This window comes from Myotis yumanensis, unplaced genomic scaffold, assembly GCF_028538775.1.
Source record: "Myotis yumanensis isolate MYYU_CA2020_CCGP unplaced genomic scaffold, mMyoYum1.0.hap1 SCAF_7, whole genome shotgun sequence".
Lineage (NCBI taxonomy): Eukaryota > Metazoa > Chordata > Mammalia > Chiroptera > Vespertilionidae > Myotis > Myotis yumanensis.
In genome coordinates this window covers 33437901-33465558 of record NW_027223758.1, presented here as the reverse complement: position 1 = coordinate 33465558, position 27658 = coordinate 33437901, and the positions used below count along the sequence as shown (strand labels likewise).

At 49.5% G+C, this 27658-nt stretch overlaps 1 protein-coding gene across 1 annotated transcript; it reads right to left on the bottom strand.

The window, feature by feature from the left end:
* Window positions 1–6755: 6755 nt before the first annotated feature.
* On the bottom strand, window positions 6756–13722 carry COX4I2 (cytochrome c oxidase subunit 4I2). The gene is made up of 5 exons (XM_070421487.1): window positions 13686–13722; window positions 12372–12453; window positions 10614–10778; window positions 9668–9799; window positions 6756–7008 (listed from the first exon to the last, which is right to left on the bottom strand). Exons 2-5 carry the CDS (start codon window positions 12451–12453, stop codon window positions 6872–6874), a joined length of 516 nt encoding a protein of 171 aa, XP_070277588.1. The 5' UTR covers window positions 13686–13722; the 3' UTR covers window positions 6756–6871.
* Between the last annotated feature and the right edge of the window lie 13936 nt (window positions 13723–27658).

Sequence of the window (27658 nt, the reverse complement as noted above, 5' to 3'; positions counted from 1 at the left end):
AGATTAAGACTTTTTATGTATATTCATAATATTTTGCTTATATGTATTTAAATAGTCCTTATTGTTTAGAGACACATATTGAAATATTTATAGACTAGTGGCCCAGTGCACGAAATTTGTGCAGTGGGGGGGGGGGTGTCCCTCAGCCCAGCCTGCACCCTCTCCAATCTGGGACCCCTTGGGGGATGTCCGACTGCTGGTTTAGGACGAATATATCCTCTCCAAATCTGGGACCACTGGTTCCTAACTGCTCACCTGCCTGCCTGCCTGATTGCCCCTATCCACTCTGCCTGTCAGCCTGCTTGCTCCCAACTGCCCCCCCACTGGCCTTCTCACCCCCAACTGCCCCCCCTTGCTGGCCTGATCGCCCTCAACTGCCCCCCCTGCCAGCCTGCTCGCCGCCTACTGCCCATCCTGCCAGTCTGTTCGCCCCCAACTGCCTCCCCCCCTGCCGGAATGCTTGCCCCAAACTGCCCCTCCCACTGGCATGATCATGCCCAACTGCCCCCCACTGCTGGCCTGCTCCCCCCCAAATGCGCCCCCTGCTGGCCTGATTGCCCCCAACTGCCCTCCCTCTGGCCTGATCACCCCTAGTCCCATTCCTGGGTCTGTGGGGCGACCCAGGATGCCAAGCCTTCCTGCCCGCTCTCAGGCTGGCTCTGTGGCTCCAGCCGGCACCGCCATCTTTGTCACATCAATTTGCATATTCCTTCCTTATTGGCTGTGGGCACTGCCATCTTTATCTTGAAGTGATGGTTAATTTGCATATTACTCTTTTATTACATAGGATTTTTTTATTTCAGAGAGGAAGGGAGAGGGGGAGAGAGAGAGAAATATCAATGATGAGAGAGAATCATTAATTGGCTACCTCCTGAACCCCCCACAATGGGAATTGAGCCCACAACCAGGGCATGAGCCCTGACCAGGAATCAAACCATGACCTCCTGGTTCAAAGGTCAACACTCAACCATTGAGCCATGCCTGCCGGGCTGCATTCCTTTTTTGTTTTGTTTATTTTACTGATTTGTCAGATCGGGTTTGTTGTTTTTTTTTAAACATATTAGAGAAATCAACCCTTTATCTCTCATACATACAAATACCTTTGAGTTTCTTATTTGTCTTTGGAATTTCTTCCTCTGGTTTTTACAGAAAATTCTAATATTCAAGATATTTTGACCCAAATGTTTTGACCTCATAGATGTGTTTACCAAAAGACTATTTTGAGTGGGTTTTGAACCCAGTAATTTTTATCAGAATTACATTATTCTAATACATCAAGACAGAGTTTTCTTGAGCAAGCTGCATGAAGACAATTTCTTTGATCAGTTATTTTATGCCAATGTTAAAATCTTTCTAATGTTTCCTATTTTAAATTTAGTCTTACAAAGTAATTTTTTCATGACAATCACATGGTTTCATGGAGTAAGTGCTACCAGGACTATTTTATTCTTTTCTCAGTAATTGTTAGTTCACATCTGATCTCACCAGTTTCCTGCCATTGTGCGTCATCTACTCTGTTCATTATCTCCAATTGGTCCAATTTTTTCCAGGTCACATTTGATTATCTAAATGTCAAATTTTCATTCTGTTTGAATTTTAGTCAATTTCCAACTTAACATGGTCAGTTTTAGTTTCTGCCAACTTGATTTTGTGTTGGTTATTTCTACACCTCTGTGGTAGGGTGTATTCTTTACTCATAATTCTGCCTTCCTCCCCACACTCTCCATTTGCACTTGGATGGAGGACATTTTTTTGCCCATCGATGTTGGGCTTGCCTGTGGGTGGCAGCCTATATTTTCCAAAGATGACCACAATGCTTCCATGTCATAGCCTCTCACATCTTATGTTGTGACCTTGATGTTTTCCCATCAAGTGGGGAGGTCTCTGTGCTCTCCCTCTTGCATCTGAGTGGAACTTTGTGAGTGCCTTGATCAACAGAGTTTAGCAGAAGTGACGCTATGTGTCTTCTAAGGCTAGGTCATAAAAAATGCAATACACTTCCCTCTTGCTCTCTTGGAACCAACCCACCACGCTTTGAGGGAGCCCAACTAGTCCGCACAGAAAGACCACCTGAGGATGCTACAAAGAGGTGTTCTGGTTGACAGCCCCAAATGAGGTCCCAGCTGACAGCCAGCATCAACCACCAGATGTGAATTAAAATACCACTAGAAGATTGTGGCCACAGCCTTTGAGCGTTTCCAGCTGAGGCTCCAGACATTCTAGAGCAGAGGCAAGCAGTTCCCATCATGCTCTGCCTGAATTCCGGACCTACAGAATTGGTAGGCATAATGTAATGGTTGTTTTATGCCTGTAGTTTTGGGGTGGTTTTTACCAACAGTCACAGAACACCATGACACTTGCTTTGGCCAGTAGAATGTGGTGCTGGTTCTGTGTGCTAGTTCTGAGGCTGGGCTTTAAGAGCATCATGTCGCCCTGGCCGGTTTGGCTCACTGGATAGAGCATCGGCCTGGGGACTAAGGGGTCCCAGGTTCGATTCTGGTCAAGGGCTTGTACCTTGGTTGCAGGCACATCCCCAGTAGGAGATGTGCAGGAGGCAGCTGATCAATGCTTCTCTCTCATCGATGTTTCTAACTCTCTATCCCTCTCCCTTCCTCTCTGTAAAAAATCAATAAACTATATTTAAAAAAAAAAAAAAAAAAGCATCATGTCGCCCTAGCCGGTTTGGCTCACTGGTAGAGCGTCGGCCTGTGGACTGAAAGGTCCTGGGTTCGATTCCGGTCAAGGGCACATGCCTGGGCTGTGGAGTCAATCCCCAGTAGGGGGCATGCAGGAGGCAGCCAATCACTGATTCTCTCTCATCATTGATGTTTCTATCTCTCTCTTCCTCTCCCTTCTTTTCTGAAATCATTAAAAATATTTTTAAAAAGAGCATCATGTGTCCCCACTGTCTCTCTGCCCCCTCAGGAGTCTCTGACTCCTACCATGAGGAGAACATGCCATAGATGCCTGCCGGTCCCAGAACAAGGAAACGAATGGAATAATCCTCAACCCAATTGTTATGGGCTGAAATGTGGCCCCTACAAATTCATGTGTTGAAGTCCTAATCCCTCATCCTTCAGAATGTGACCCTGTTTGAAGAGAGGACCGTTAAAGCGGTGATGAAGTTAAAATGAGGTCATTTGGGAAGGTCCTAGCCCACTCTGACAGGTGTTCTTGTAAGAAGAGGAAATCTGGATGCAGCAAGACACCAGGGATATGCACACACAGAGGAACCATGTGAGGATCAAGCCAGGGAGAGAAGTATCAGAAGGAACCAACCTTGCCAACACTTGATCTTAGACTTCTAACCTCCAGAATTGTGAGAAAATGTACTTCTGTTGTTTAAGCCACCGAATCTGTGGTATTGGTTATGGCAACCGGAGCACACAGAAATACCAACCCACAGACTGGAACTAAACCTGCAGATCCCAGCAGAGCCTCAGCCAACCCACACCACAGGCCCAGGAAAGATAAACAGAAATGCTCAGAGTTGTAAACCACCAAGCTTTAGGTTGTTTGTTACACAACATTGTTGGCTGCGGGGTGGGGGGTGGGGGGGGGTAGTAGGGGGAGAGGGGAGGGGATTGACTTAGTACAACATCTAATTTTACCCTGGGCCAATTTTGACAATTTTCTTTGTTGCTCACAACATGACTCCTTGGCAATTTATGAATCTCAACAAATTTTACTGCCTGCATATTTCAACATTTTAAGTTATGTCAAAACTGCTCCTGCTGCTAGCAAAGCATCAGGGTCTGGGTCAAAATATACTACCGGGCATTTCCATAGTTCTTACCTCATTAGCTTCCGACTGGCTGTCCCACCCAACAGGCTAGGAAACCTGGAGGTCAAGGCTCCTGTGTGCTTCCCATTTGGGTCCCCGGCATCTCTTGTGCTAAGATAGTGACTAATTAATGAATCCCTCGTGCCAGCGAGAGCCTAGGACCAAGGCAGCTGCCTCTCTCAGATAAAAATTAAATGGATGTCCAAGGCTCCCCAAATTCTGGCCTCAACAGACTCCCCTAGCTCCACTCTTCCCTGCTTTCTCCTGACTTGTCCCTTCAGTAGAGGCAGCAGAGACCCCAAAGCCCTGTATGAGTCTCCTACTTTCCTATCGCCCCTGGTCCACCTCTACCTTCCCCTCTGGCAGCCCTGTGGCTCCCTGTATTTCCTCCATCAAGCATGGTCCTCACTACCACAGGGCTTTTGCACATGCTTTTTTCCTGACTCAAATGCTGTTCCACCACCTATTTTATCTAGCTTACACCCAGTCATTTTTCATCTCTCAGGTCTGAGGACACTTCCTCAGGGAAGCCCTCCCTTACTGCTCTGGATTGAATCAAGTTCCCCCAGCCCCTGTTGGTAAGTCCAAGCACCATGTGCCTCCCCTTTTTTAACACTTATTTGTGCTATACTTTGTTAGGGTGACTGTCTGATCAATGCTAAGTCCCCATTGCAGACTTTCAGATTCATGAGCACTGGAATAAAGTCTCATTCACTCTGTCCCCAGAGCCTGGTACATAGTAGAGGCACCATAAATATTCGTTGGCTGAATGAATACAGGGTGGGCAAAAGTAGGTTTACAGTTATGAGTACGTGAAACAGAGTTTATTCTTGTAATATTATTTATTCTTGTATTATTTTCCATATGAACAACTGTAAGCCTACTTTTGCCCCACTGTGTATTGTTGTCACAACTGCTCTTCTAGATCCCTCCATTGGCATCTAGGGTGTCCGTGGAGGTGTGCTGCTCAGATCTCTCTCCGAGAGAACCTGTGAGGTTCTGCTGCAGCCTTTTCACTGAGGCCACGGTCCCCTGGGCTGCTCCCAGCCAAGGACCGAGCACAGTGGGCTCCTCTAATGGGCCTTTTGTCCCTCTGGGTCTCCCCATTGGCCAGGACTTTTTCAGATTTGCGGCTCTAGTTGTCAATTTATTGCCTCTCAACTCCAAATTCACCCTTTAGGATAACAAACTCTGAGCATTGCCTCCTTTACAGGGAGATGCTAACCTCTGCCAGCAGAGGGTGCTGGAGGGGACATGTCTGGAGGAACGGCTGGGCTTGGCTTTCTGGTTCTGGGGTGTGTGTGTGCTCTTGCTCCTGCTGTGTGGTTGGTCAGCAGTGTGTGAGGACATCTGGTGGTGATCTGCCGCCGCCATGGGCCCAGACTATCAGCCACCTTGCAGCCCCCACGCCCGGGGACCATCTTCTTGCCGCCCTCCTAACGCAGGTAGACATCACACACTCTTGGCCTCACATCTACAAAGGTGCCCAAATTCCCCCACCCACCAGCCTCAGCGCCCTTGGGCCTCTGAGGACTTCTAACTGTCCTTGCCCAGTGACCATGGCCCAGCTGGGGCCTAGCCAACCCAGCTCAGTTCTCTGCCAACTGGTAGGCTTCAACCGCACCTTCTCCAATGAGGTCTGAACCCCAGTTTGGGAAGGCACCCCCCTTCCAAATCTGTCCTTCTTGGGCATGCTCCCTAGGATACTCTTTAAAGTTATTATCTTTATATCTTTATAGCTATTCTCTTGTGTAAACTTAATAGGCCTTTAAACAGCCTCTATTAAATTACTGTCCTGGTTGGACTTAGATACAATGCACAGAAGTCCAAGGCGTTTCCTACCCAATCCTCCCTCCCCCACTCCCTCCTTCCACAGCGGTCAGGCCTGCGTCACAGTCTAAAGCAGCGGTTCTCAACCTGTGGGTCGAGACTCCTTTTGGGGGTCGAACGACCCTTTCACAGGGGTCGCCTAAGACCATTGGAAAACACATATATAATTACATATTGTTTACAGTAGCAAAATTACAGTTATGAAGTAGCAACGAAAATAATTTTATGGTTAGGGGTCACCACAACATGAGGAACTGTATTAAAGGGTCGCAGCATTAGGAAGGTTGAGAACCACTGGTCTAAAGGGTCTCACCACCCTCTCCTTCTCCCTGTCTCCTTTATCCTTCACGGGGGAACCCTCAACAAATCTCCGACATCTTTCATTCTTTCTTGGCATTGGCTTCTCAGAGGATGCAGACTGATACCACTTCCCATCACACTTAGAATAAACTCCCATGAGGCTTTTATCATCTGCTTGCTAACCCAAGGCCAGCCCCCTCCCCCAACACACACCTTCCTGCTGCTCTCCAAGTCATTCTACTCTAGTCGCCGCGGGTGGCCTCCTTGCAGTTCCACAAACACACAAACCAGAATCCCACCTCAGTCTTTGCTCTTGCCGCTCTGTCTTTGATCCAAGGCTTGTTTCCTCATTTCATTCAGGCCTTCACCCACAATCCCCAATCGCCCTTTAACTCCCCCTCTATCCTGCTTTGTTTGGTTTATTTATAGCCCTTAAAACCAGGTCACCTGCTGTATATTTACTTACTTTTCTGTCTCCCCCTGTAAAGAAACGTCTCCTCCACTGAGGCCAGCGACTGTCCACTGCCGCATCCCCAAGGCCTGGATTAGTAAGCCCCTGGCACACAGTAGGTACTCAATAAGTATGTGTTACTTAACTGAATAAAGGAGTGTCCTTGCCTTTGCTCAAGCCATTCCCTCCCCCTGGAATGCTTTCCCTCTCCTGCCAGCTTTCCTAATCCCTGCAAGACTCAGCCCTCGCCTCTACTCCTCCAGGAAGCCCTCGCTGGCGAGCTGGGCTCTGAGCCCCGGGAGAGTGCTTGTTCTTGCCCCTCGGCTACTGTACTGCCTGATGTTAGGTATAAGTAGGCTTTGTGGCAGATAAAGACTGAGGTGGCGATGAAAGGCAGAAGAGAAGGGGCCAGCTTTATTGGGGTGAAAGAGAGGGGAGGGGGTGCTCCGTAGGCTCCGGGCCAGGGGAGAGCTGCCGGGGGAGTAGCCTGGGACTGGGATGCAGTGTCACTTCTTCCACTCCTTCTTCTCATAGTCCCACCGGGAGGCCAGGCCTTGCACAGGGTTGCCCTTCATGTCCAGGATGCGCTGGAGCTGCTTGGCCTTCCACTCATCCGTCAAGGTGATGGGCTTCTCAGGGAACACTGCAGGAAGGAAGGCACGGGGTAGGGACAGGGCCGCCCTCTCCCTCTGAGCCAGGGTCCCAGGGACAGGGGTAGGGTGCCCTGCATGGAGGCGCTCCCGCCACCCTGTCCGTCTCCCCATCAGACTTCCTAAGCTGCACTCCACAGGCTTCTGTGTTCTGACCCCAACTCTGCCTTCGATTCGCTGTGGGAACTGGGTCAAGGTCCTTCCCCTTCTGAGCCTCAGTTTCTTCGCCTGCCGTGTGGCCCAATGGTAACGGGAGCACTGGTCTGAAGCCTGTCTGGATTCAAATCCTAGATCTACCACTCTCTTGCTGTGTGACTTTGAACAAGTCACTTTATCTCTCTGAGCCTCAGTTTCCTTATCTGTCAAAACCAGGTCCTGTCCACTAGGGGTGTGGGGATTAAACGAGTTACTATTTATAAAACGATTTGCATAACGTGGCAGCTACTCTAACCGTAATTACTCAGTTTGCTCCCACTGTTTAGGAGGAATCCAGGAGGAGATGGTTTCTTTTCCTTCCTGAAGGGGGTTGGGAGTAGGAGGTAGGATAGAGGCGTTCACTTTAAAAACCAGGGGAGGCCCAGCCGGGTAGCTTGGTTGGTTGGACATCAACCTCGTGAAAACAAAAAGGTTGTGGGTTTGATCCCTGTGGGGCAACGGGAGGCAGCTGATCGAGGTTTCTCTCTCTCCCTCTCTCTCTCAAATCAATAAAATCATATCCTCAGGTGAGGGTTTAAAAAAAATCTGGTGAGGACAATACTTAACCCAAAGGCGGAAGCACCCATGGGGCATTTTAGGCGCCTTCACGTGTGGAGCAGGGAAGGGCTGGGACCACAGTGTCCGTCACCACTCAAGTCTTACTGCACTTCCTGGTCCATCTGCCCCTGAGGCTGACTCAGCCTGCCTGCCTCCATCCCTGGTCCTTTATATCCCAGTGGGTGAGTGGGCAAGAAAGGAAAAATCTTTATGGGCACCTTTAAGTACCAAACATTGAGCTAGATTGGAATTTTTCCAAAGGCTCTCTCATTTCCTTCTTATGCCAGGTAGGCGTGCCCATCACACTTTACAGTAGAAGCAAGTGAGGCCACTAGAGGTCAACTGACTGCAGCTCTTCTTCAATATCCTCTCCCTTCTGCCAGAGCCGTGCTTCTCAACCCCGAGTGAGCATCAGAGTCACCTGGAGGGCTGTGCAAACACCGACTGCTGGCTCCACCGTCAGGATCTGACTCAGGAGATCCAGAGTGGGGCTGGGAATTTGTTTTCTAACAAGTTCCCAAGTGAAGCTATTGGTCCAGGAACCACACTTTGAGAATCACCCTTTTATAGTAATAAATGGTCAGCTGGGTATAGGACAACCCTGCTAAAGACTACATTTCCCAGTTTGCCCTGTGGCCAGATATGGTCATATGATCATTTCTAGCGAATAGAATGTGAGCAGAAGTGGTGTGTGCAACTTCTGGACCTTAAAAATGAGTGCCTCCTCCCTTCTCCTCTTCTTTACTGGAATGTAGGCTAATGGCTGGAGCAGGAGTAGCCATCTTTTTTTTTTTTTTTTAAATATATTTTTATTGATTTCAGAGAGGAAGGGAGAGGGAGAAAGAGATAGAAACATCAATGATGAGAGAGAATCACTTACTGGCTGCCTCCTGCACACGCCCCACTGGGGATCGAGCCTGCAACCCAGGCATGTGCCCTTTGCTGGAATCAAACCTGGGACCCTTCAGTCCACAGGCTGACGCTCTATCCACTGAGCCAAACCAGCTGGGGCTAGGAGTGGCCATCTTGTATGTCAAGAAGAAAGCTACATGTTAAGGATGGCAGAGCAACAAGGCGCAAGAAGCCTGACATTGTGGGGTCCCCATACTTCCTATGGCCTTTTTGTGAGACAAGAGCAAGACCTTTATTTTGTTTAAGCTCGAGTATGTTGGGGGCTCTGTCACAGCAGCTGAAACAATGTACTGAAAAATTCATGTTTGCCCGGCCAGCATGGCTCAGTGGTTGAGCATCAACCTATGGACCAGGAGGTCACGGCTCAATTCCCGGTCAGGGTATATGCCCCTGTTGCGGGCTCTATCCCCGGGGGGGGGGGGGGGGGGGGGGGGGGCGGGGGGGGGGTGCGCATGCAGAAAGCAGCCGATCAATGATTCTTTCTCATCTTTGATGTATCTATATTCCTTCTTCTCTGAAACCAATAAAAATATATTTTAAAAAAACAAGAAAAATTCATGCTTAATAACAGCCAACTGGAATGTGGCTTCCTCTGGATGGCCCTCCAGGATTCCTTCTCTCTCTCCTTTGGGTTCTCACAGATGCTTGAACACACCTCACTCTAGCCACGTATCCAGCATTGCAGTAACAATATCACTCATAACTACAGCTGGCCTACAGCTCTTGCTCATTCAAACCTCACAAGAGCCCTGAGATGTGGGCACTATTATTCCCATTTTACAGATGGGGCAATTGAGGCCCGGAGAGGTAGAGTCCCTACATTCCCACTCAGACAGCTGTGCTCTGCCCTTCACTCTCCGCCTCTTTGGGGGACTTTTCAAAATCTTTAGATGAGTGCCAGCATAGTTCCCTTATAAGAGCTTGGCTGCTGGCTGTGGCCACAGGGCATGGCCCAGGGCAGCAGCCAGATGAGATGCTGCAACTCACCATAGACCCTCTGCCACCAAATAAGCAGAGCGGTGAATCCACAGAAGAAGAAGACACAGCCCATCACTGTCTTCCACTCGTTGGAGCGACGATTCATCTCCGCGAAGGTCTCATGGAACTGGAGCCGGTACACTGAGGAAGCAGGTAAGGGGGGGCGGTAGGGGGATGGGCTCAGGTCAGCAATCCCAAGGGCCCCAAGCCTCCCCCTCCCTGCAGCAGATGCTGTCCATCCAGCAAATTCTTATCAAGCATCTATTGTATGCAAAGCAGGGTCTGGAACTGGTAGCCCAGGGCACTTCTGGTGGCCATAACTTAGAGTCACACATCCCCCCCTGCCCCTCAAGGTCAGGCCCCTGCTCCCCCAGCCACCTCACCTGCCTCTCTCTGCCCTGTCCCCTCACACCACTCACTCAGTGCTGCCAGAACCCTCCATGCTCTCCTGCCCCCCTATCTTTCCCCATGCTGTTCCCACTACCTAGCAGCACCCTCCTCCTCACCATTCAGGGCCAGCTGGAACGGGCCTTCCTCTGGATGGTCCTGGATGGCCCTCCAGGACGCCATCTCTCTCTCTCTCTCTCTCTCTCTCTCTCTCTCAGGTCCTCACAAACACTTGAACACACCTCCCCCAGCCACCGTCCTGCATTACAGCTATCCGAGTTGGTGTCAGTTCCCCATTGGACGGGGAGCTCCCGGATGGCCGGAACCATCTGGGGGATTCACTCCTGTGTCCCCAGCATCCTCTAGCATCAGGCTATGCACAATAGTTGAGTGAATAAAAAGAATGAACAAATGAATGAAATTCTCCCCTTGGGTATGCATTCAGGTGTTTGGGGGTTTCTGGCTGTTGTGGGTGGGGCCTCGCCCGTCCCACTGCTCCCTGATGGGCCCTTCTTTGCAAAGCCACCGCCAGCCCACTCTCCCCAGCCAGTCCCACCCGGAGACCTACAGGCCACCTTCTCGGCATGGCTCAGCTGGGTCCAGCTGCCCTTCTCCTTCTCCTTCAGGGCCCGCTGCTCGGCGTTGAGCTCTGTGCAGAAGGGCTCGTCCGGCATGGGGTAGGAGCGCTGGGCATGGTAATTGGTGTAGGGGGCAATCTTCCCCTTGCTGTGGGCTGTGGGTACAAGGAAGGAGCTGAGTTCAGGCTGCCCCTGGGACATTCCAGCACGAACCATAATATTAATAGAGAGGGTTGCATTTACTGAGCACTGACTGTGCCAGGAGCCATTCTAAGGCCTTCAGGTAAGTTGACTCATTTACTCCGCATCACTCTGAGCCAGGTGATGCTGTGACCTCCATTTTACAGATGAAGCCACTGAGCAGCAAGTGACTTGCTAAAATTCACAGAACCAGGAGGACCAGGGCCAGGGCTGCAATTCAGCCCCCCTGGCTTCCAATCCTGTGTTCTCTGGGAGGATCCCCGGTAAAGAGGGCAAGTCCGGCAGAGACAATGGTGAGCAAAGGCTCATGAGAGAAACCTGAGCTGACAGGTGTGAAAGTGCTCTGCAAACTGCAAAACAATAGCCATATGCCTTTCTTCCTTCCTTCCTTCCTTCCTTCCTTTCTTTCTTTCTTTCTTTCTTTCTTTCTTCTTTCCTTCCTTCCTTCCTCCCTCCCTTTCTTTCTTTCTTTCTTTCTTTCTTTCTTTCTTTCTTTCTTTCATTCTTTCTTTCATAATCAATTTTTATTGATTTCAGAGAGGAAGGGAGAGAGAGATAGAAACATCAATGATGAGAGGGAATCATTGATCAGCTGCCTCCTGCAGGAACCCTCCTGGGGATCGAGCCTGCAACCCGGGCATGTGCCCCTGATGGAATCAAACCTGGGACCCTTCGGTCCTCAGACCGACGCTCTGTATACCTTTAATAGGGATCAGGGGCACGGCTTTGGAGTCAGTTTGGTGTGAAACTCAGTCCCTCCCCAGCCCAGCTCCACCCAGCCCCTTTACCTCTCTGTGCTTCGCTGTCCTGGCACACAGTAGGTGCGCCGTAAACGACACTGATCAACAGAGAGGTTGGTTTACCGCTGCCCTTTGTTCCTGGATGCTCTCCCTCATGGCTAAGCCCTCGAGGGCTCCACTCAAGTGTCCAGAAAAAAGGCGGGGCACTCGGAGAGTCTCAACAAAGCTTCTACTTACCGTCACCAGAGAGGCCCACAGGACGGCATTGGAACTGCTTTGAGCAGGAGTCCTGGCTCTTTGAATATCTAGGCCTCTGGGCCACAGTTTGTTCATCTGAGAAATGGAGTTAAGAGCACAGCCTCCACCTCACGTGGCTGTTGTGACGTCTAGATGTGTTAATCGGTATAAAATGTTTATCACAGCTAGGGGTACATAGTAAGGGCTCAATAAATGTTATTTGTTTATAAATAAGTAAATCAGTCCATCAGAAAGGCCCTCTGCTAGCTGGCTGCAGTCTCTCCCGCTTTCGGCATCTTCTGACTGGCACTGACACCGGGTCTGCCAAGGAGGTCCCAGGTTCTGTCAGCACCTCCACCTCAAGACATCAAGGCCGCAGGGGCCTCAGGTTTAGGGGTCAGGCCCTGAGGAAGCTTGGGGTGCAGGAGCTCCATTTCCTGGACCCAGGAGTGGGATTGTGGGAAGTGGGTTTTGGGTAGACCCAGCATGGAAGGGACAGAGCAGCCTGCAGACAGCACTCCTGCCCCTTGCCTTGGAGTTAGGCAAGGGAGGAGGGTGTCCAGGTCTTACCAGTGTCTCCTGGGTTGTGTATCCCTCGAATTCCAAGTCCTGGCTTCCTCAGCACCAACCTCCGGGCAGCTCTGAAGAACATCTGGGGGGTGTATGTGAATGAGCCCACACATTGCCCTCTGACCCTACCCCTTAGTGCAGCCGTGGGCAAACTACGGCCCGCGGGCCGGATCCGGCCCGTTTGAAATGAATAAAACTAAAAAAAAAAACAAAAACAAAAACCGTACCCTTTTATGTAATGATGTTTACTTTGAATTTATATTAGTTCACACAAACACTCCATCCATGCTTTTGTTCCGGCCCTCCGGTCCAGTTTAAGAACCCATTGTGGCCCTCGAGTCAAAAAGTTTGCCCACCCCTGCCTTAGTGCCGAGACAGAGAAGCCATTTCCACAGGTGTGTGTGGGGGGGGGGGGGGGGGGGTTCTAGTATTTCAACGTCTCCCTCAGGCCCCCCGGCCCTTCTAATTTTGTCTTGTATCCCCATGGGGGTAAACAGGGGTCCAAGACATTTGGAGCTCCCTCCTGGGACCTCAATTCCCCATCTGAGAAGCGGGAGGAGGCCTAATCCTTAAGGCAGGGTCTGAATAGTTTGGGGCTGGGGGCCTGGGTCCTACTTCCTGCCCCAGCGCAGCCTGGCCAGGTTGGGAAACCATCCTGGCTTGTTTGCCCCCCAAGAGACGGGGTGGGAGTCCAGGTAGGAGGAAGCAGGTCGCGGGCTGCCCCTCTTCCCTCAGGCCATCTGCCACCATCTCTGCCAGACAGTCTGCCCCCCCCCCCCTTCCCTCCCTAATTGGCTGCCTACGTGCAGGAGAGCCTGCTCTGCTGCATCCAGTGGAGGAGGGGGACAGGATGAGCCCAACCCCCCATGGAGGGGGGGAGTCTCAGGGACTGACATTCCATGGGGGTGGGGAGGGACTTTAGAGGAGGACAAGGACCAAAATGGGTCAGAGAGAGGAAAAGGAGCGCACATCTGGAGAGGGTAAAGGGGCATCCACTTCTGAAAAGAGAAAGAGCCCCCCACATCTGGGGAGGGGGCACCCAATAATTATGAAGGAGTATACCATGTGTGGTAAGTGGGAAAGGGTCCCCCATTTGGGAAGGAAGGGCTCCCCATCAGTGTTAAGTGGGTGGGAGAGCCCCACCAATGGGGAAAGGGAAGGAGTAATCTGCTTTTGGGGAAAGAGATGGCACCCCACATGCGAACAAAGGATAATTCCCCAGGAACCCCCTCCCCCTCTTTCATGGCAGGGACCACATGGGGGAGTCCCAGTCTCATTCCCCACTCCTGAAGCCGGGGCTCTCCCCACTCTTACCTCCCAGCTCTGCTGCAGGAGAGACCCAGGTCTGCTGAGCGAGTAATGGAGAATGAGCTGCAGAGGGACCCGGGCTCAGACGCCCTCCCCTGGGCCCGCCCCAAGCCTTTCCCAAGGCCGCCCCTGCGTGGGAATGTGGGAACGTCCTGCCCCAGAGGGGCGTGGGAGCGCCCAGCTCACCTCCCTGAGGGCTCCGAGCCACAGCCTGGGGAGAGGGACTGCAGAGTGTCTCCCGCCCACGGGAGTCCTGCCTCTAGAGACCCTGAGACTGCAATCTGGGCACAGCTGGCCATGTGTCCTGGCTGACCCAGCCTCCAGTTGGGCAGTTCCAAGAGCTGGATCTCCCTGCCTCCACACCTTTGCTCATTGCTCTTCCTTCCACCTGGAATGCTCTCTTAGGGCCTTTGTAGACCCAAGTCATATGCCGACTTTCCAACCCAGACCCAATGCCTCCTCTCCAGGAAGCCCACAATTTTCTAAAATCTGGAGGCTGGCCTGTGGTGTACTATTTCACTCCCACACCCCCATCCCCAATGAGAGGTGAAAAAAGCCTCCCTGGGGGGTTCAAATCATAGCTGTGGCCTTCAACATGTGGCCTAACCTCTTGGAGTGCCTGTTTTCTTTTCTAAAAAAAAGATTTAATGATAGTTTCTACCTCGCATGGCTGTTGTAAAGATTAAGTCAATAGAAAAGCATCAAACACATTTATTCAAGAACTAGAGGCCCGGTGCATGAAATTTGTGCACTGGAGGGGGGGTCCCTTAGCCCGGCCTGCACCCTCTCACAGTCCAGGACCCCTCACTCCTTACGGCCCGCCTGTTTGCTGCTCTTTAGTGCTGCCACGGAGGCGGGAGAGGCTCCCGCCACTGCCCCTGTGCTCGCCAGCCATGAGTCCAGCTTCTGTCTGAGCAGTGCTCCCCCTGTGGGAGCACACTGACCCCCAGGGGGCAGCTCCTGCATTGAGCGTCTGCCCCCTGGGGGTCAGTGGGCATCATAGCGACTGGTCGTTCCGCTGTAAGGGTCACTTAGGCTTTTTTTAAATTTATTTTTTTAATAAAAATTTTTTTCTTTATTGATTAAGGTATTACATATGTGTCTTTATCCCCCCATTGCCCCCACCCCCCAACTCATGCCCTCACCCCCCCTGGTGTCTGTGTCCATTGGTTGGGCTTATATGCATGCATACAAGTCCTAGGCTTTTATTATATAGATTATTTATTAAGACCTATTACAGATGGCATTTATTATCTATTGCTTACCAGTTTAAGATATAGAGCCAATCACAATCTCTACCCTTATAGGGCTTACAGTCCAGTTCCAAGAAGAGAAAAAGACTTGTGCAAAGGCCCAAGAGCAGAAAAACACAGGTGTATTCAAAGAACAGAGAAAGGCGATCTTGGCCGGCATGTAATGGGCAAAGGGGAAAGTTGGAGTGGGGTTGGACCACAAAGCAGGGCCTCAGAGGCCATGGTATGGATCTTAGATTTTATTTTATAAAGAAGGAAGGTTGCCCTAGCTGGTTTGGCTCAGTGGATAGAACGTCAGCCTGCAGACTGAAGGGTCTCAGGTTTGATTCCAGCCAAGGGCACATGCCCAGGTTTCGGGCTCCAGCCCCAGTAGGGGGCGTACAAGAGGCAGCCAGTGGATGATTCTCTCTCATTATTGATGTGTCTGTCTCTCTCCCTCTCCCTTCCTCTCTGAAATCAATAAAAATCTATTTTAAAAGAAGAAGAAGAAGGAAGGTCACCAAAGGTAAGTAGGGGAGTGATATGGTTAAATGGAACAGAGCACGAGTGAAATAAATGTGTCCCGGGGTTGTTAGAACACTGAAGGTGGATGGGTCACTGCTGTGACCTGGGACCGGAGATTTCTAGGTCTTCCAGCTCTGGGCCCATGGGGTGTGCCCAGTGCTCCCCCAACCAGCAGGGTTTGTGTAGCCCAGTGAGGCCATAAGGACACACCCCAGCCGATGTCTGGAGGTACGTGCCTCCATCGTCCCCAGGGGGCAGATAAGCCTTCAAGAACAGGGACTCGGGAGGGTGATAGAGAAGCCCTCAGTGGGCAGGGTGGATGAATCTCCATTCTGGACTTCAGCGGTAACAGACACAAAGCCTCAGAAGGCTGTGTGGGAATTCCCTGAACCTCCGAAAGACCCCCAGCTCCCAGGACCAGCTTTCCTTACTCCTGGAAGCTGCTCCTCCCGCTTCTGCAGGACTAAGCGAATTACAGACCTGAGAGACACCCAAGAAGACCAGCCACTTGCCTCTTGGATGCCGACCAGTGTCCTGAAGAGGGCAAGGGGAGATCCTTCTTCAGGCAACCTGGGGAGAGCTCGCCTTGAGTCTTGGCAAGGACAGGGGTGCTGGTTGCACTGGAGTGAGGGGCTCTACTGCTGCCCCGCTGAGCTGGTGGCCACGTGGGCCGCAGTTTCCCCAGCCCTCAGAGGGCCTCCCAAGGGAAGGCATTTGGGGATGGAGACCCTCTGTTCCGCCCTGCCCTCTCCCACCCGCGCCTCCGTGGGAACTGCAGGCTGTCCAGACTGAGGATGTGGGGCGATGCTGTGATAAGGAACATCTGTTGGGGAAGCTGGCCCCAGGGCTGAGGGGGATGGGATGGAGGCAGGCTGGGTGGCTCAAGGTTGATCTAGGGTAGAACAACCGCCTGTGAGGCGATGGGGAGCAGGTTCTGGAGGTCCTGAACCTGGGAATTGTGTCTCTTATAAGGCAGGTCTCTCGGGAGTTCTGGGCCAGTAACAGGAGTCTTCCCGGAAATCTTGTTGGGCACAGAGGGGAGGGAGCTCCAATTGGGGCATTACAGGCCACTCACCGCTAAGGCTGGGATTGCGTAAATGGGAATGCAGACTGACACTGCAGAAAAAGAAGGGACAGTATGTGAGAGGAATCTGCCCCTCTCCGGCTGGCCCTGAATGCGACCCTCCGGCTCCGGCTCACTTGATCAGATCCAGGGAGCCCCCTAGACTCTGCCCTTAAAGACCTCAGCCGCGGCCGAACCGGTTTGGCTCAGTAGATTGAGCGTCGGCCTGCGGACTCAAGGGTCCCAGGTTCGATTCCGGTCAAGGGCATGTACCTGGGTTGCGGGCACATCCCTACTGGGGGCTGTGCAGGAGGCAGCTGATCGATCTCTCTCATCGATGTTTCTAAGTCTCTATCCCTCTCCCTTCTTCTCTGTAAAAATTCAATAAAATATATTTAAAAAAAAAAAAAAAAAGACCTCGGCCGCGCCCTCAGCATCCTGCCGGCACGACCCGCCTCCCCACTCCCCTCCATTCAGGCTTCACGTAGGACCCACCTCGGGCCCGAGAAAGACCTCGACCTCATGCAGGACCCGCAGGCGAAAGTAGGAAGAGGCGATGAACAGAGTGGCAGACCTTTATCCTCATCTGGAGCCCCGAGGGCCGGGTGAATTTGGGGAGGAGGTCTGAGCCGGGCCAAGAAGTGAGGCGGGGCCAGAGATGAAAGGTTGTCAATCAGGGGCACGAAGGAGGTGGGGCCAGCCGGGAGGGGCGGGGACCTGTGAGCAGGGGGCGTGGTCAGAATCGGGGGCGGGGCCGCAGCACTGAAGCCCGCGGGGCTACAGGCAGTACCAGCACGCGGGTGCCCAGGCAGCAGCGCAGGCTCAGAGGACTTCGAGCGAAGATCCGTAGCTCCAGGGACCAGTTCAGAAAGCGCTTCTGCAACTGTGGACAGGCCGGCGGGTCAGAACCAAACGCCGAACAGGGGACAACCTCTAGTGGCGGGCTCCCCGGCCCTGGGAACGACCCGGTAGCTGGATCAGGGGCAGGTGGCCGCCTTGGGTTGACTATCGCTGGGACCGAACTGGACCCGGGGGCCTGGAAGGTAGAAACCTCCTTCGGGCAGGTCTGATCTCTCTGCATCGATCCGGCCCCAGTACAGACGCCCTCGGAGGAGGGGAGGCCGTGGTGGCAGCCCGGGCAGCAGCGGCGACCTTCCCTCCCCTGGGGCACGAAATGCACGAAGCTCGGGTGCTCCGCCGTAAGGGGAATCCCTTGCAGGGCTGTAAGGACTTTGTTTCGGGCGAGCCCTCGACTGTCTTGCAGGACTCCTTAGCCCCGCCCACAAGGCGTCCCTGGTCCCACCCACTGGAGGCCTTTGTTCTAGGACTAGGTCCTGACACCTGCCAGCACCCGCGTCTCCTCCTTCCTTTCCCGGCCTCGAGGTCCCAGCCATCCCTTCCCGGCACCGCGGACAGTCACTGTGTCCCCTTCCGGCCGGGCTCCCTCTAGTGGCCCCGCGCTCCGCCGTCTCAGCCCCGCCCCTGCCGATCAGCTATCTCCGGCCCGCCCGACTGCTGGCCTTGCCCCTTCCCTGAAGGTTCCTCCTCAGTCGCTCAGCCTGGCCCCGCCCCTTGGCCTGTCAGTCTCTCGGGCACAGCCTGGCTAAACCTGCCCTCTGGCCCCGCCCCCAGATAGCCCCGCCCTCCCTGTGGTCCAGGCGGGGCTGCAGCTCCCAGGTCCCGCCCAGACGCGCCCACCCGGTCAGTCACTCAGTCCCCGCTGGGCAGCGCGGTGCCGCCCGCTGCTCTGACCCCGGGAAGGGCTGGGAGCTGCCCGGCGGGTATCCGAACTCTCCGCGAGCGGGGAGAAGGGCTGTGAGAGCGAGGGATTCATCGGAACTCGAGGGACGCCGAAGCTGGGCCCTGGGAGGCCCACGTCTGGGGTTCTATTCCCAGCTCTGTCCTCTTCTGGTTTCAACCCATGGCCTCGGTTTCCCTGTCTCTATGCCAATCCAAGGCTCTGCTCCCGTCTGCAGCAGCAGCACGAGGGAATAGTCCAACTCGGCAAAGGGCTGAAGCGGTGGGATCCCGGGAGTTGGGGGGTGCCGGGGGTCAAATCAGTTCTGGAGTAGGCACTGGTCCTGGCAGATGACGCTGTAGGGCTAACCTGGAACGGTCTGCTCCAGGTCTCCCAGGGCTTTCTGTACCACCGACCACACCAGGAGCGGGCAGGGGGTGTGAGGGCCCTTTCTCTAGGACACAACTGGCTCATGAACCTGGGGCTATATCCCCCTGCTGTGGCCCAGGAGACTTACCAGTAACTGTGGCCTCAACAAGACCTCCCATTCCCCTTGCTCTTCTTACAATGTGACCTTGACACTCCCGCCATTGAAGAGCGGGATCTGTGATCCCACTCCTTGAACCTTCGCTGGGGAGAAAATAAATCTAGACTAACTAGAACATGCTGGAAGTGATGCGGTGTGACCCCCAAAGCTAGATCATAAAAATGCTATATACGCTCTTGGGACAGTCTTAGAACCATGCTGAGCGGAAGCCAAATTAGCCCACATGGAGAGAACATCCAGAGAGGTCGTATGCACATGTTTTGTCTGGCTCCTAGCCCAGCGGAGGTGCCAGCCTCAACTTCCAGACGTGTACGTCTCCAGATGATCCCAGCCACTGGCCACTCAAGTCCCGCTCCGCCACCAGGTCTTCCCAGCTGAGGACCCAGACATCGGGGAGCAGAGACAAGTCATCCCTGCCGTGCCCTTTCTGAATTCCTGACCCACGGAATCCTCAGCGTCAGGTAGCTGTTTTTATTGATTTCAGAAAGAGGAAGGGAGAGGGAGATAGAAACATTGATGAGAGAGAAACATCAACACTGATTGGCTGCCTCAGACCCCACCATTGTCCTTCAAATTTCAGCTCAGCCGGGGTGGGTAGCTCAGTTGGTTAGAGCATCATCCTGATGGGCCAAGGTTGCGGGTTCAATCCCCAGTCAGGGCACATACAAGAAACAACGAATGAATGCATAAATAAGTGGAACAACAAATCAGTGTTTCTCTTTCTTCCTTCCTGTCTCTAAAATCAACAAACAAATACCACACAAATTTCAGCTCAAACATTATCTCCTCAGAGAGACTTTACCTGATCCTAATCAGTCTAGATTTATTTTTTTCTCAGCACTTTCCATTTTCCAACATCACACACATCATACACATGGACATTCACAGCCTTCTTGGCCCGAATGCTCTCCATACCAAGCCTAGTCACTCAGGTTCCCTCCACTTCCAGGCTGGGATGAAGTGTGCAATGGACTGAATGTCTGTGTTCCCTCAAAATTCGTATGTTGAACCTCATCTCCTCATGATGGTATTAGGAGTTGGGGCCCTTGGGAGGTGCTTAGGTCATGAGTGTGGAGCCCTCACGAATGGGATGGGGACCCTTATAAAAGAGACCTCAGAGAGTTCCCTCATCCCTTCTGCCATGTGAGGTCCGATGAGAAGATGGCTGTCTACGAACCAGGAAGATATGGAATCTTCCAGCACCTTGATTTTGAACTTCCAGACTCCAGAATTACAAGTTATTTAAAAAACAAAACAAAAAAACACAACTGACTTTTATTTTTTTAAAAAATATATTTCTTTATTGATTTCAGAGAGGAAGGGAGAAGGAGAGAGAGATAGAAACATCAATGATGAGAGAGAATCATTGATCGGCTGCCTCCTGCATGCCCCTCACTGGGGATCAAGCCCACAACCCAGGCATGTACCCTTGACCGGAATCGAACCTGGGACCCCTCAGTCCGCAGGCCGACGCTCTATCCACCGAGCCAAGCCGGCCAGGGCACACAACTGACTTTTATATAGTGACCATATATTCTAAGACCCTGCTAAATTCATGTATTAGTTTGCTAGGGCTGCTGTAAGAGAGTACCATGGCCTGGAAGTTAGAAGTCCAAAATCAAGGAGTCTGCAGGTTTGGTTCCTTCTGGGGCTGCGAGGAAAGGCTCTACTCCAGGCCTCTCTCCTTGGCTTATACATGCTGTCTTCTCCCTATGTCTTTTAACATTGTCTTCCCTCTATACACTTCCCTCTATGGATGTTTGTATAAGGAGACCAATCATACTGATGTTTTCAAAGAATGAGCTTTTGGTTTCATTGTTTTTCTGTGTCCATATCATTGATTTCTGCTCTTTATTTCATTCTACTTGGTTTGGGCTTAATTTGTTCTTGCTTTTTCTTGTTTCTGAAGGTAGAAGCTTATATTACTGATTTGAAACATTTCTTCTTTTCCAATAAGCATTTAATTGTATAAAATGCACTCTTAGCTCTGTTTTAGCTGCATCTCACCATTTTGATGTATTTTCGTTTTAATTCCATTCAAAATGTTTTATAATTTCTCTTGAGACTTCTTTGACACATGGGTTATTTAGAAGTGTTGTTTAGTTTGCAAATATTTGGGGGTTTTCCAGATATCTTTTAGTTCTTGATTTCTAATCCCACTATGATTAGAGAACTTTACTGGTATATAATTTAAATTTTCAGCATTTGTTCATTGTTCAGTTGAATGTTCCATGTGCATTTGAAAAGAATGTGTTCTGTGCTACTGTTAAGAGTTTTCTGTAAATGTCTATTAGGTCAAGTTGATTGGCAGTGCTGTTCAGGTCTTCCATATTCTTGCTGAGTTTTTCAGTTACTGAAAATGGAGTGTTGACATATACACGTATAATTCTGACTTTATTTCTCCTTTCAGATCAATCCAATTTTGCTTTTTAGAGTTAGGACACTTGTTGATAAGCAATATGAACAAGATTGTATTGTCTTCTTGGTGAATTAACCCTTTAGTCATTATATAATGTCCTTTATCCCTGGTTATTTTCCTTATTCTGAATTCTACTCCATCCATTATTATTAATAAAGCCACTCCAACTTTTTTTAAAGTTAGTGATTCCATGGTGTATCTTTGTCCACACTTCTTTCAATCTACCATATAATTATATTTAAAGGAGCTTCATATAGGCAGAATATCATTGTGCTTTTACTCTAATACTACAATTATTGTCTTTTATTGATGCATTCATGTAATAATCAGTACATTTATGTAGTTATTGATTAGAGCAAATTTAGGTCTACTATTTATTATTCTTTTAAATTATCCCCTCTCCTTTCCTGCCTTCCTTTAGGTTATTTGATTATTCTTAGTATTCAATTTTAACTTATTTATTGGCTTTTTGTCTATGTATCTTTGTATTAATTTTCTCTAGGGTCTGTGGTTTCCTTAGGGATTATAATAACATGCTTAATTTTTTACATTCTATTTAGTGTTAATAATTTACCACTTATAGGTAAAATATAGAGCTTTGTAACCATACAGAAGCTTTTACCTTCTCCCCTCTATGTTATAGTTGCCATACTTATTATATCTACATTCATTGAAATACCCCAGAAAATGTTATGATTTTTTCTTTCTTTTTTTTATTTTATTTTTGCTTTCAAGACATATGTATTTTACAGATTGAGACCTTCCAGCAAATTTTTTTTCCAGCAAATTTTTAAGATCTGGGTTATTATAGTCCTTTTAAAATGTTCTTCTAGTCACTTGGCTCCCCTCCCCCCCTTAATATAACTCAGTGTTGTTTTTTTAAAAAGTCACTTTACTAAGGTATAATTGACATACAAAAAGCAGTAAATACTTATTGCATCCATCTGGATGTGTTTTGAAATACTAAGTATACACTCATGAAATCCTCACCACAATCAAGGCCATAACTTTACCCATCACCTGCAAAAGTTTCTCCCACCCATCCTGCTTTTAAGATTGATTTTCCTTTTGTGGTAAGAGCTTAACATAAGGCCTACCCTCGCAGCAAGTTTTTTAAGTATAAAATACAATATTATCTCTAGGCCTCTGTTGTACAATCTCCAGAACTTATTTGTCTTATATTACTGAGGCTTTGTACCTTCCCATCTTTAAAAATATATTTTTTTTTATTGATTTTATAGAGGAAAGGAGAAAGAGAGAGAGAGAGAGAGAGAGAGAGAGAGAGAAACATCAATGATGAGAGAGAATCATCAATTGGCTGCCTCCGGCAAGCCCCCTAATGGGGATCGAGCCCGCAACCTGGGTATGTGCCCTTGATCAGAATCGAACCCAGGACCTTTCAGTCTGCTGGCTGACGCTCTATCCACTGAGCCAAACCAGCTAGGGCAACACCTTCCCATTTTATTGGTTCTTTTAAAAAAATAGTTTCCATTTATCTTCTCAGAATGTCTATTTTCCCATTCATTTCTAAAGCATTTACCTTCCCTTCCTGCAGGATGGATATAGTAACTGCTTTGAAGTCTTTGACAATTCCAACACCTAGGTCTTTTCGTGGCTAGCATCTATTGATTTTTCTTTGAGAATTGGTTGGAGATTCCTTATTGAGTAACTTTGCATTGTATCCTGGACATTTTAAATTTTATTTATTTTTTATTTCAGAGAGGAAGGGAGAGGGAGAGAGAGATAGAAACATCAATGATGAGAGAGAATCATTGATCAGCTGCCTCCTGCACGCCCCCACACTGGGGATCGAGCTAGCAACCCAGGCGTGTGACCTTGACCGGAATCAAGCCTGCGACCCTTCAGTCCACAGGCCGACGCTCTATTCTCTGAGCCAAATCAATTAGGGCTGTATCCTGGACTTTTTAAATATTATCTTATGAGATTCTGGGTACTGTTGAAAGCCTCTGTAGGTTTTGTTTTTTTTTTTTAAGCAGGCAAAACTGGTTAGGTTCAGACTCCATTTTTTTTTTTTAATACATTTTATTTATTTTTACAGAGAGGAAGGGAGAGGGATAGAGAGTTAGAAACATCAATGAGAGAGAAACATCGACCAGCTGCCTCCTGCACACTCCCCACTGGTGTTGTGCCCGCAACCCAGGTACATGCCCTTGACTGGAATCGAACCCAGGACCCTTCAGTCCCCAGGCCGACGCTCTATCCACTGAGCCAAACCGGTTAGGGCAAGACTCCATTTTATGTCACCTTCTGTGGGCTTTTATTTTCAAAGCTTTGCTCTTCTGTTCGGGTCTGCCTGGTGCTGGGGTGAGTCTCAGACTGAGTCAGTGGTTTATATGGTGGTTCAGTCCTTTTCAAAGCTTTTGCCAACCTTCTTGGGTGTGTTCCACCCAAGCACAGCTTGGGATGAGCCCAGGACTCGTGTTGGTTCATATACAGACTTAGAGGGTTCCCTTTACCCACTCTCTCCTTCCCGGGATTTTCTCTACATTCTCTGGCTCCCAGGGGCCCCTCTTTCTGGTCCTCTGGTCAGAAATATGACGTTTTCTCAGAGTTTTATCCACCAGCACTGGGCCTGCCTCAGGGCAAAGCAGCAAGAGAAAAGAGAGAAAAAAGAAGGTTTGAAGGATTCCCACACTGTCCGCACTCCGTGAGCCCCTTTCCATGTTCTCTTGTCTAGAGGGCGGATTTTCTCTCAATAGGATTGGAAACTGCAGCACAGATGGGCCTCCTGGATGCATGGCTGAGATAAAGGTTACATAAAATAACAGAATTCTCTTCACACTCTCCAGGTCATCGGGGCCCTTATTCTTGGTTTCCTGGCTGGAATGTTAGGCTTTTCTATCAGAGTTTCAATTGCGCAGTTTCCTGATTCAGGGTCAAAGCAAGAAGATACAGAAGAAAGTTTACCAGAAAATCCCACTGTTACACGGGTTGGTTTTCAAATTTTGACTTTTCATCCCAAGCTGCTCTCTATCCATTTACTTTCTAGAGTTTTCCCTTAAGGAGTTGCTTTTTCTATTTCTACTTAGTCCAGAGTTCTAAAAACAGCCTCCAAGACTGTTGGAAAGGTAAAATGGCCTTGCTAATCCTCAAAATGGAAAGGAAATATGTCCTCGTTCCCCACCCCCAAGATTACTTTCTAGGAGGCCAAGGCTGAGGGACTCTGGACAAGTCACTTACCATCTCTGGGTTTTCCTTTTCTTATCTCTATATTATAATGAGTGTGTTGGGTTAAGTAAGGGACCCTCCTCCCTCTCCCTTCCATTCCCTCTCCCCCCCTCCCCTCCCCCAGTTCCGACTCCTCAGTGTGGCTCAGTGGTTGAGGGTTAACTATGAACCAGGAGGTCGAGGTTCAATTCCCGATTCCCAGTTAGGGCATTTGCCGGGGTTATAGGCTCAGTCCCCAGGAGGGGGCGGGCAGGAGGCAGCTGATCAACGATTCTCTCTCATGATTGATGTTTCTATCTCTTTCTCCCTTTCCCTTCCTCTCTGAAATCAATTTAAAAAAAAAAAAAAGACTCCAGTTCAACCTAGTAACATGTAAATTGTACATACCTGTGATGCAGCCATCACATTCCTTCTCACACACATTCACCAAGAAACATGTATGACATTCAGAGCAGCACTGTTGATAATAGCAAAAACCATAAAACAACCCACAGGTCCATTCACAGGAGGTTGGGTAAATAAATTAGGTTGCAGAATACTATACAGCAGTGGAAACGAGGGAACTAAGCCTACACCCATCAATATAGACGCTTTTCATGTAATTCATGTTGCATGAGAAAAGCAAGTGACAGAAAATTATACACAGTATTATTCGACTTACATAAAAGGCAAAACCAGGTAAAATTAAGCAATAATCTACTTACGGATGCATACTGGTACATATGTAGAAAAAATTAAAAAGGAACATGTTATTGATTGACACAAAGTTGAATAGTGGTGAAGTCTTGCAAGGACGTCCAGAGGGGCACATGGGCTTCAAAAGAACTAATATTCTACTTCTTAAGCTGGGTGGCCTGTGCTTAAATGTTCATTTGATTATTACCTTTAAATTGTATACATTAGTGCCGAAACCGGTTTGGCTCAGTGGATGGAGCGTCGGCCTGCGGACCGAAGGGTCCCGGGTTCGATTCCGGTCAAGGGCATGTACCTTGGTTGCCGGCACATCCCCAGTGAGGGGTGTGCAGGAGGCAGCTGATGGATGTTTCTCTCTCATCGATGTTTCTGGCTCTCTATCTCTCTCCCTTCCTCTCTGTGGAAAATCAATAAAATATATTTAAAAAAAATAAATTGTATACATTAGTAATAGCTACATATATATATATATATATATATATATATATATATACACTTCACAAGTTGAACAAAAAATTCAGTAATTTGCCCAAGATCTCCTTTTATTGAAGAGATAATGAGTTCTCAGAGCGGGGCTGTCACACCGCAAGGAAGAAGATGAGAGAGTGGGGGGAAGAGCAGTTAAGGCCCTGGCCAGAGCACGGATGAGGGTGGATATTTCTGAATTCGTCGCCTGCTGTGTACATGTACACCAACATTCACATACCAGACAGAAAATACTCTTCCTACGTGCGCATAGATATGGATGCAGTTCCCACATATTCCGCTAGAGTCCGCCAAGCCACCGGTTTTCGTCGCCTACAGGAACCAGGCCTCATTTCTCACCTGCGCTAGCGCACTTCCGGATCTTCCCAGGAGGGGGCGCTAGCGGCCGAAGAAAGACCAGAGTGGGCGTGGTGCCTACATTCGCTAGCGCACTGGTCACCCAGTTCTCCCTGCCGCTCAAAGATGGGGTTCTCAAGCCAAGGAAAGGAACAGCAGCCGTAGACGTAGATGACGCTGCTGCGCCTCCTGCAGCTTTGCCTTCAAGCTTGGATCGTGCTGTGCCCCCTCTGTATATAAAGGGAAGAATCTAGGTTTTTGGAGACTAGATATCTAGGCACAGCATTTTGCAAATTTTACATGAACACATACCAATAAGCCATAAACACATTGCTAGGGCCTTTCCAGATGAGAAGATGTGAAGTTTAAGCTTCAGCAATTTCAGGTAAATCCCCCTCTGATCATACACATGCATATTTATTTACTGTCTGTCTTCTGCTAGAATGTAAGTTCCAAGAAGGCAAGAATTTTATCTAAACCAGCGGTTCTCAACCTGTGGGTCGGGACCCCTTTGGAGGTCGAAGGACCCTTTCACAGGGGTCGCCTAAGACCATCAGAAAACACATATATAATTACATATTGTTTACAGTAGCAAAATTACAGTTATGAAGTAGCGACGAAAATAATTTTATGGTTGAGGGTCATCACAACATGAGGAACTGTATAAAGGGTCTCGGCATTAGGAAGGTTGAGAACCACTGATCTAAACTGTTAGCTCCTGCAGTCTCATTGGTTTCTAACACTAGGAAGCTTTGTAACTTTGTTGAAGGAACCAGTTGAAGCTGGTACAGTTTTCCAGGTAGATCTGGCAATGGCCTGGCCTGGGGCTAGATGCGTGGATGGCATCAGAATGATGTCAGAAACCTCAAAACAGTGACTGTAACACCCATTTTATTTCATTTTATTTTTAAAATATATTTTTATTGATTTCAGAGAGGAAGGAAGAGAGAAAGAGAGATAGAAACATCAATGATGAGAGAGAATAATTGATTGGCTGCCTCCTGCACGTCCCCCTACTGGGGATCAAGCCCGCAACCTAGGTATGTGCCCTTGACCAGAATCAAACCTGGGACCCTTCAGTCCGAAGGCTGATGCTCTATCCACTGAGCCAAACCAGCCAGGGCTGTAACACCCATTTTAAAGCTGAGAATGCAGAGCCAGGGCAGCGCAGCATGTGACCAATCAGAAGTGACACAGGGCCTAGAACAGTGATGGCGAACCTTTTGAGCTCGGCGTGTCAGCATTTTGAAAAACCCTAACTTAACTCTGGTGCCGTGTCACATATAGAAATTTTTTGATATTTGCAACCATAATAAAACAAAGACTTATATTTTTGATATTTCTTTTATATATTTAAATGCCATTTAACAAAGAAAAATCAACCAAAAAAATGAGTTCGTGTGTCACCTCTGACACGTGTGTCATAGGTTCGCCATCACTGGCCTAGAACATAATCTGCCTTCCTTTGCCCCCTCTTGGCCCCAGCTACCACCCTCCCACCACCCCATCCCCCTATCCCTGTCCCCAGCCACCCCTTGCACAAGGCCCTGATGCAACCCTCTACCGGCCCTGGGTGCCCCTCTTGTGAGCAGCTCTGGGAAAAAGATTTTGCAAGAGCTGGGGCAGGAAGCTCTAGCCAGGGCGGTCCTGGGAAGATAAGGGCGCCCCCGCCCCTTGCGCGCCTCCAGGCCTTCTGGTTTCCTCTCTTCCCTTCCTTTCCCTTTCCGGGAAAGAGGCGCCCAGACCTGGCC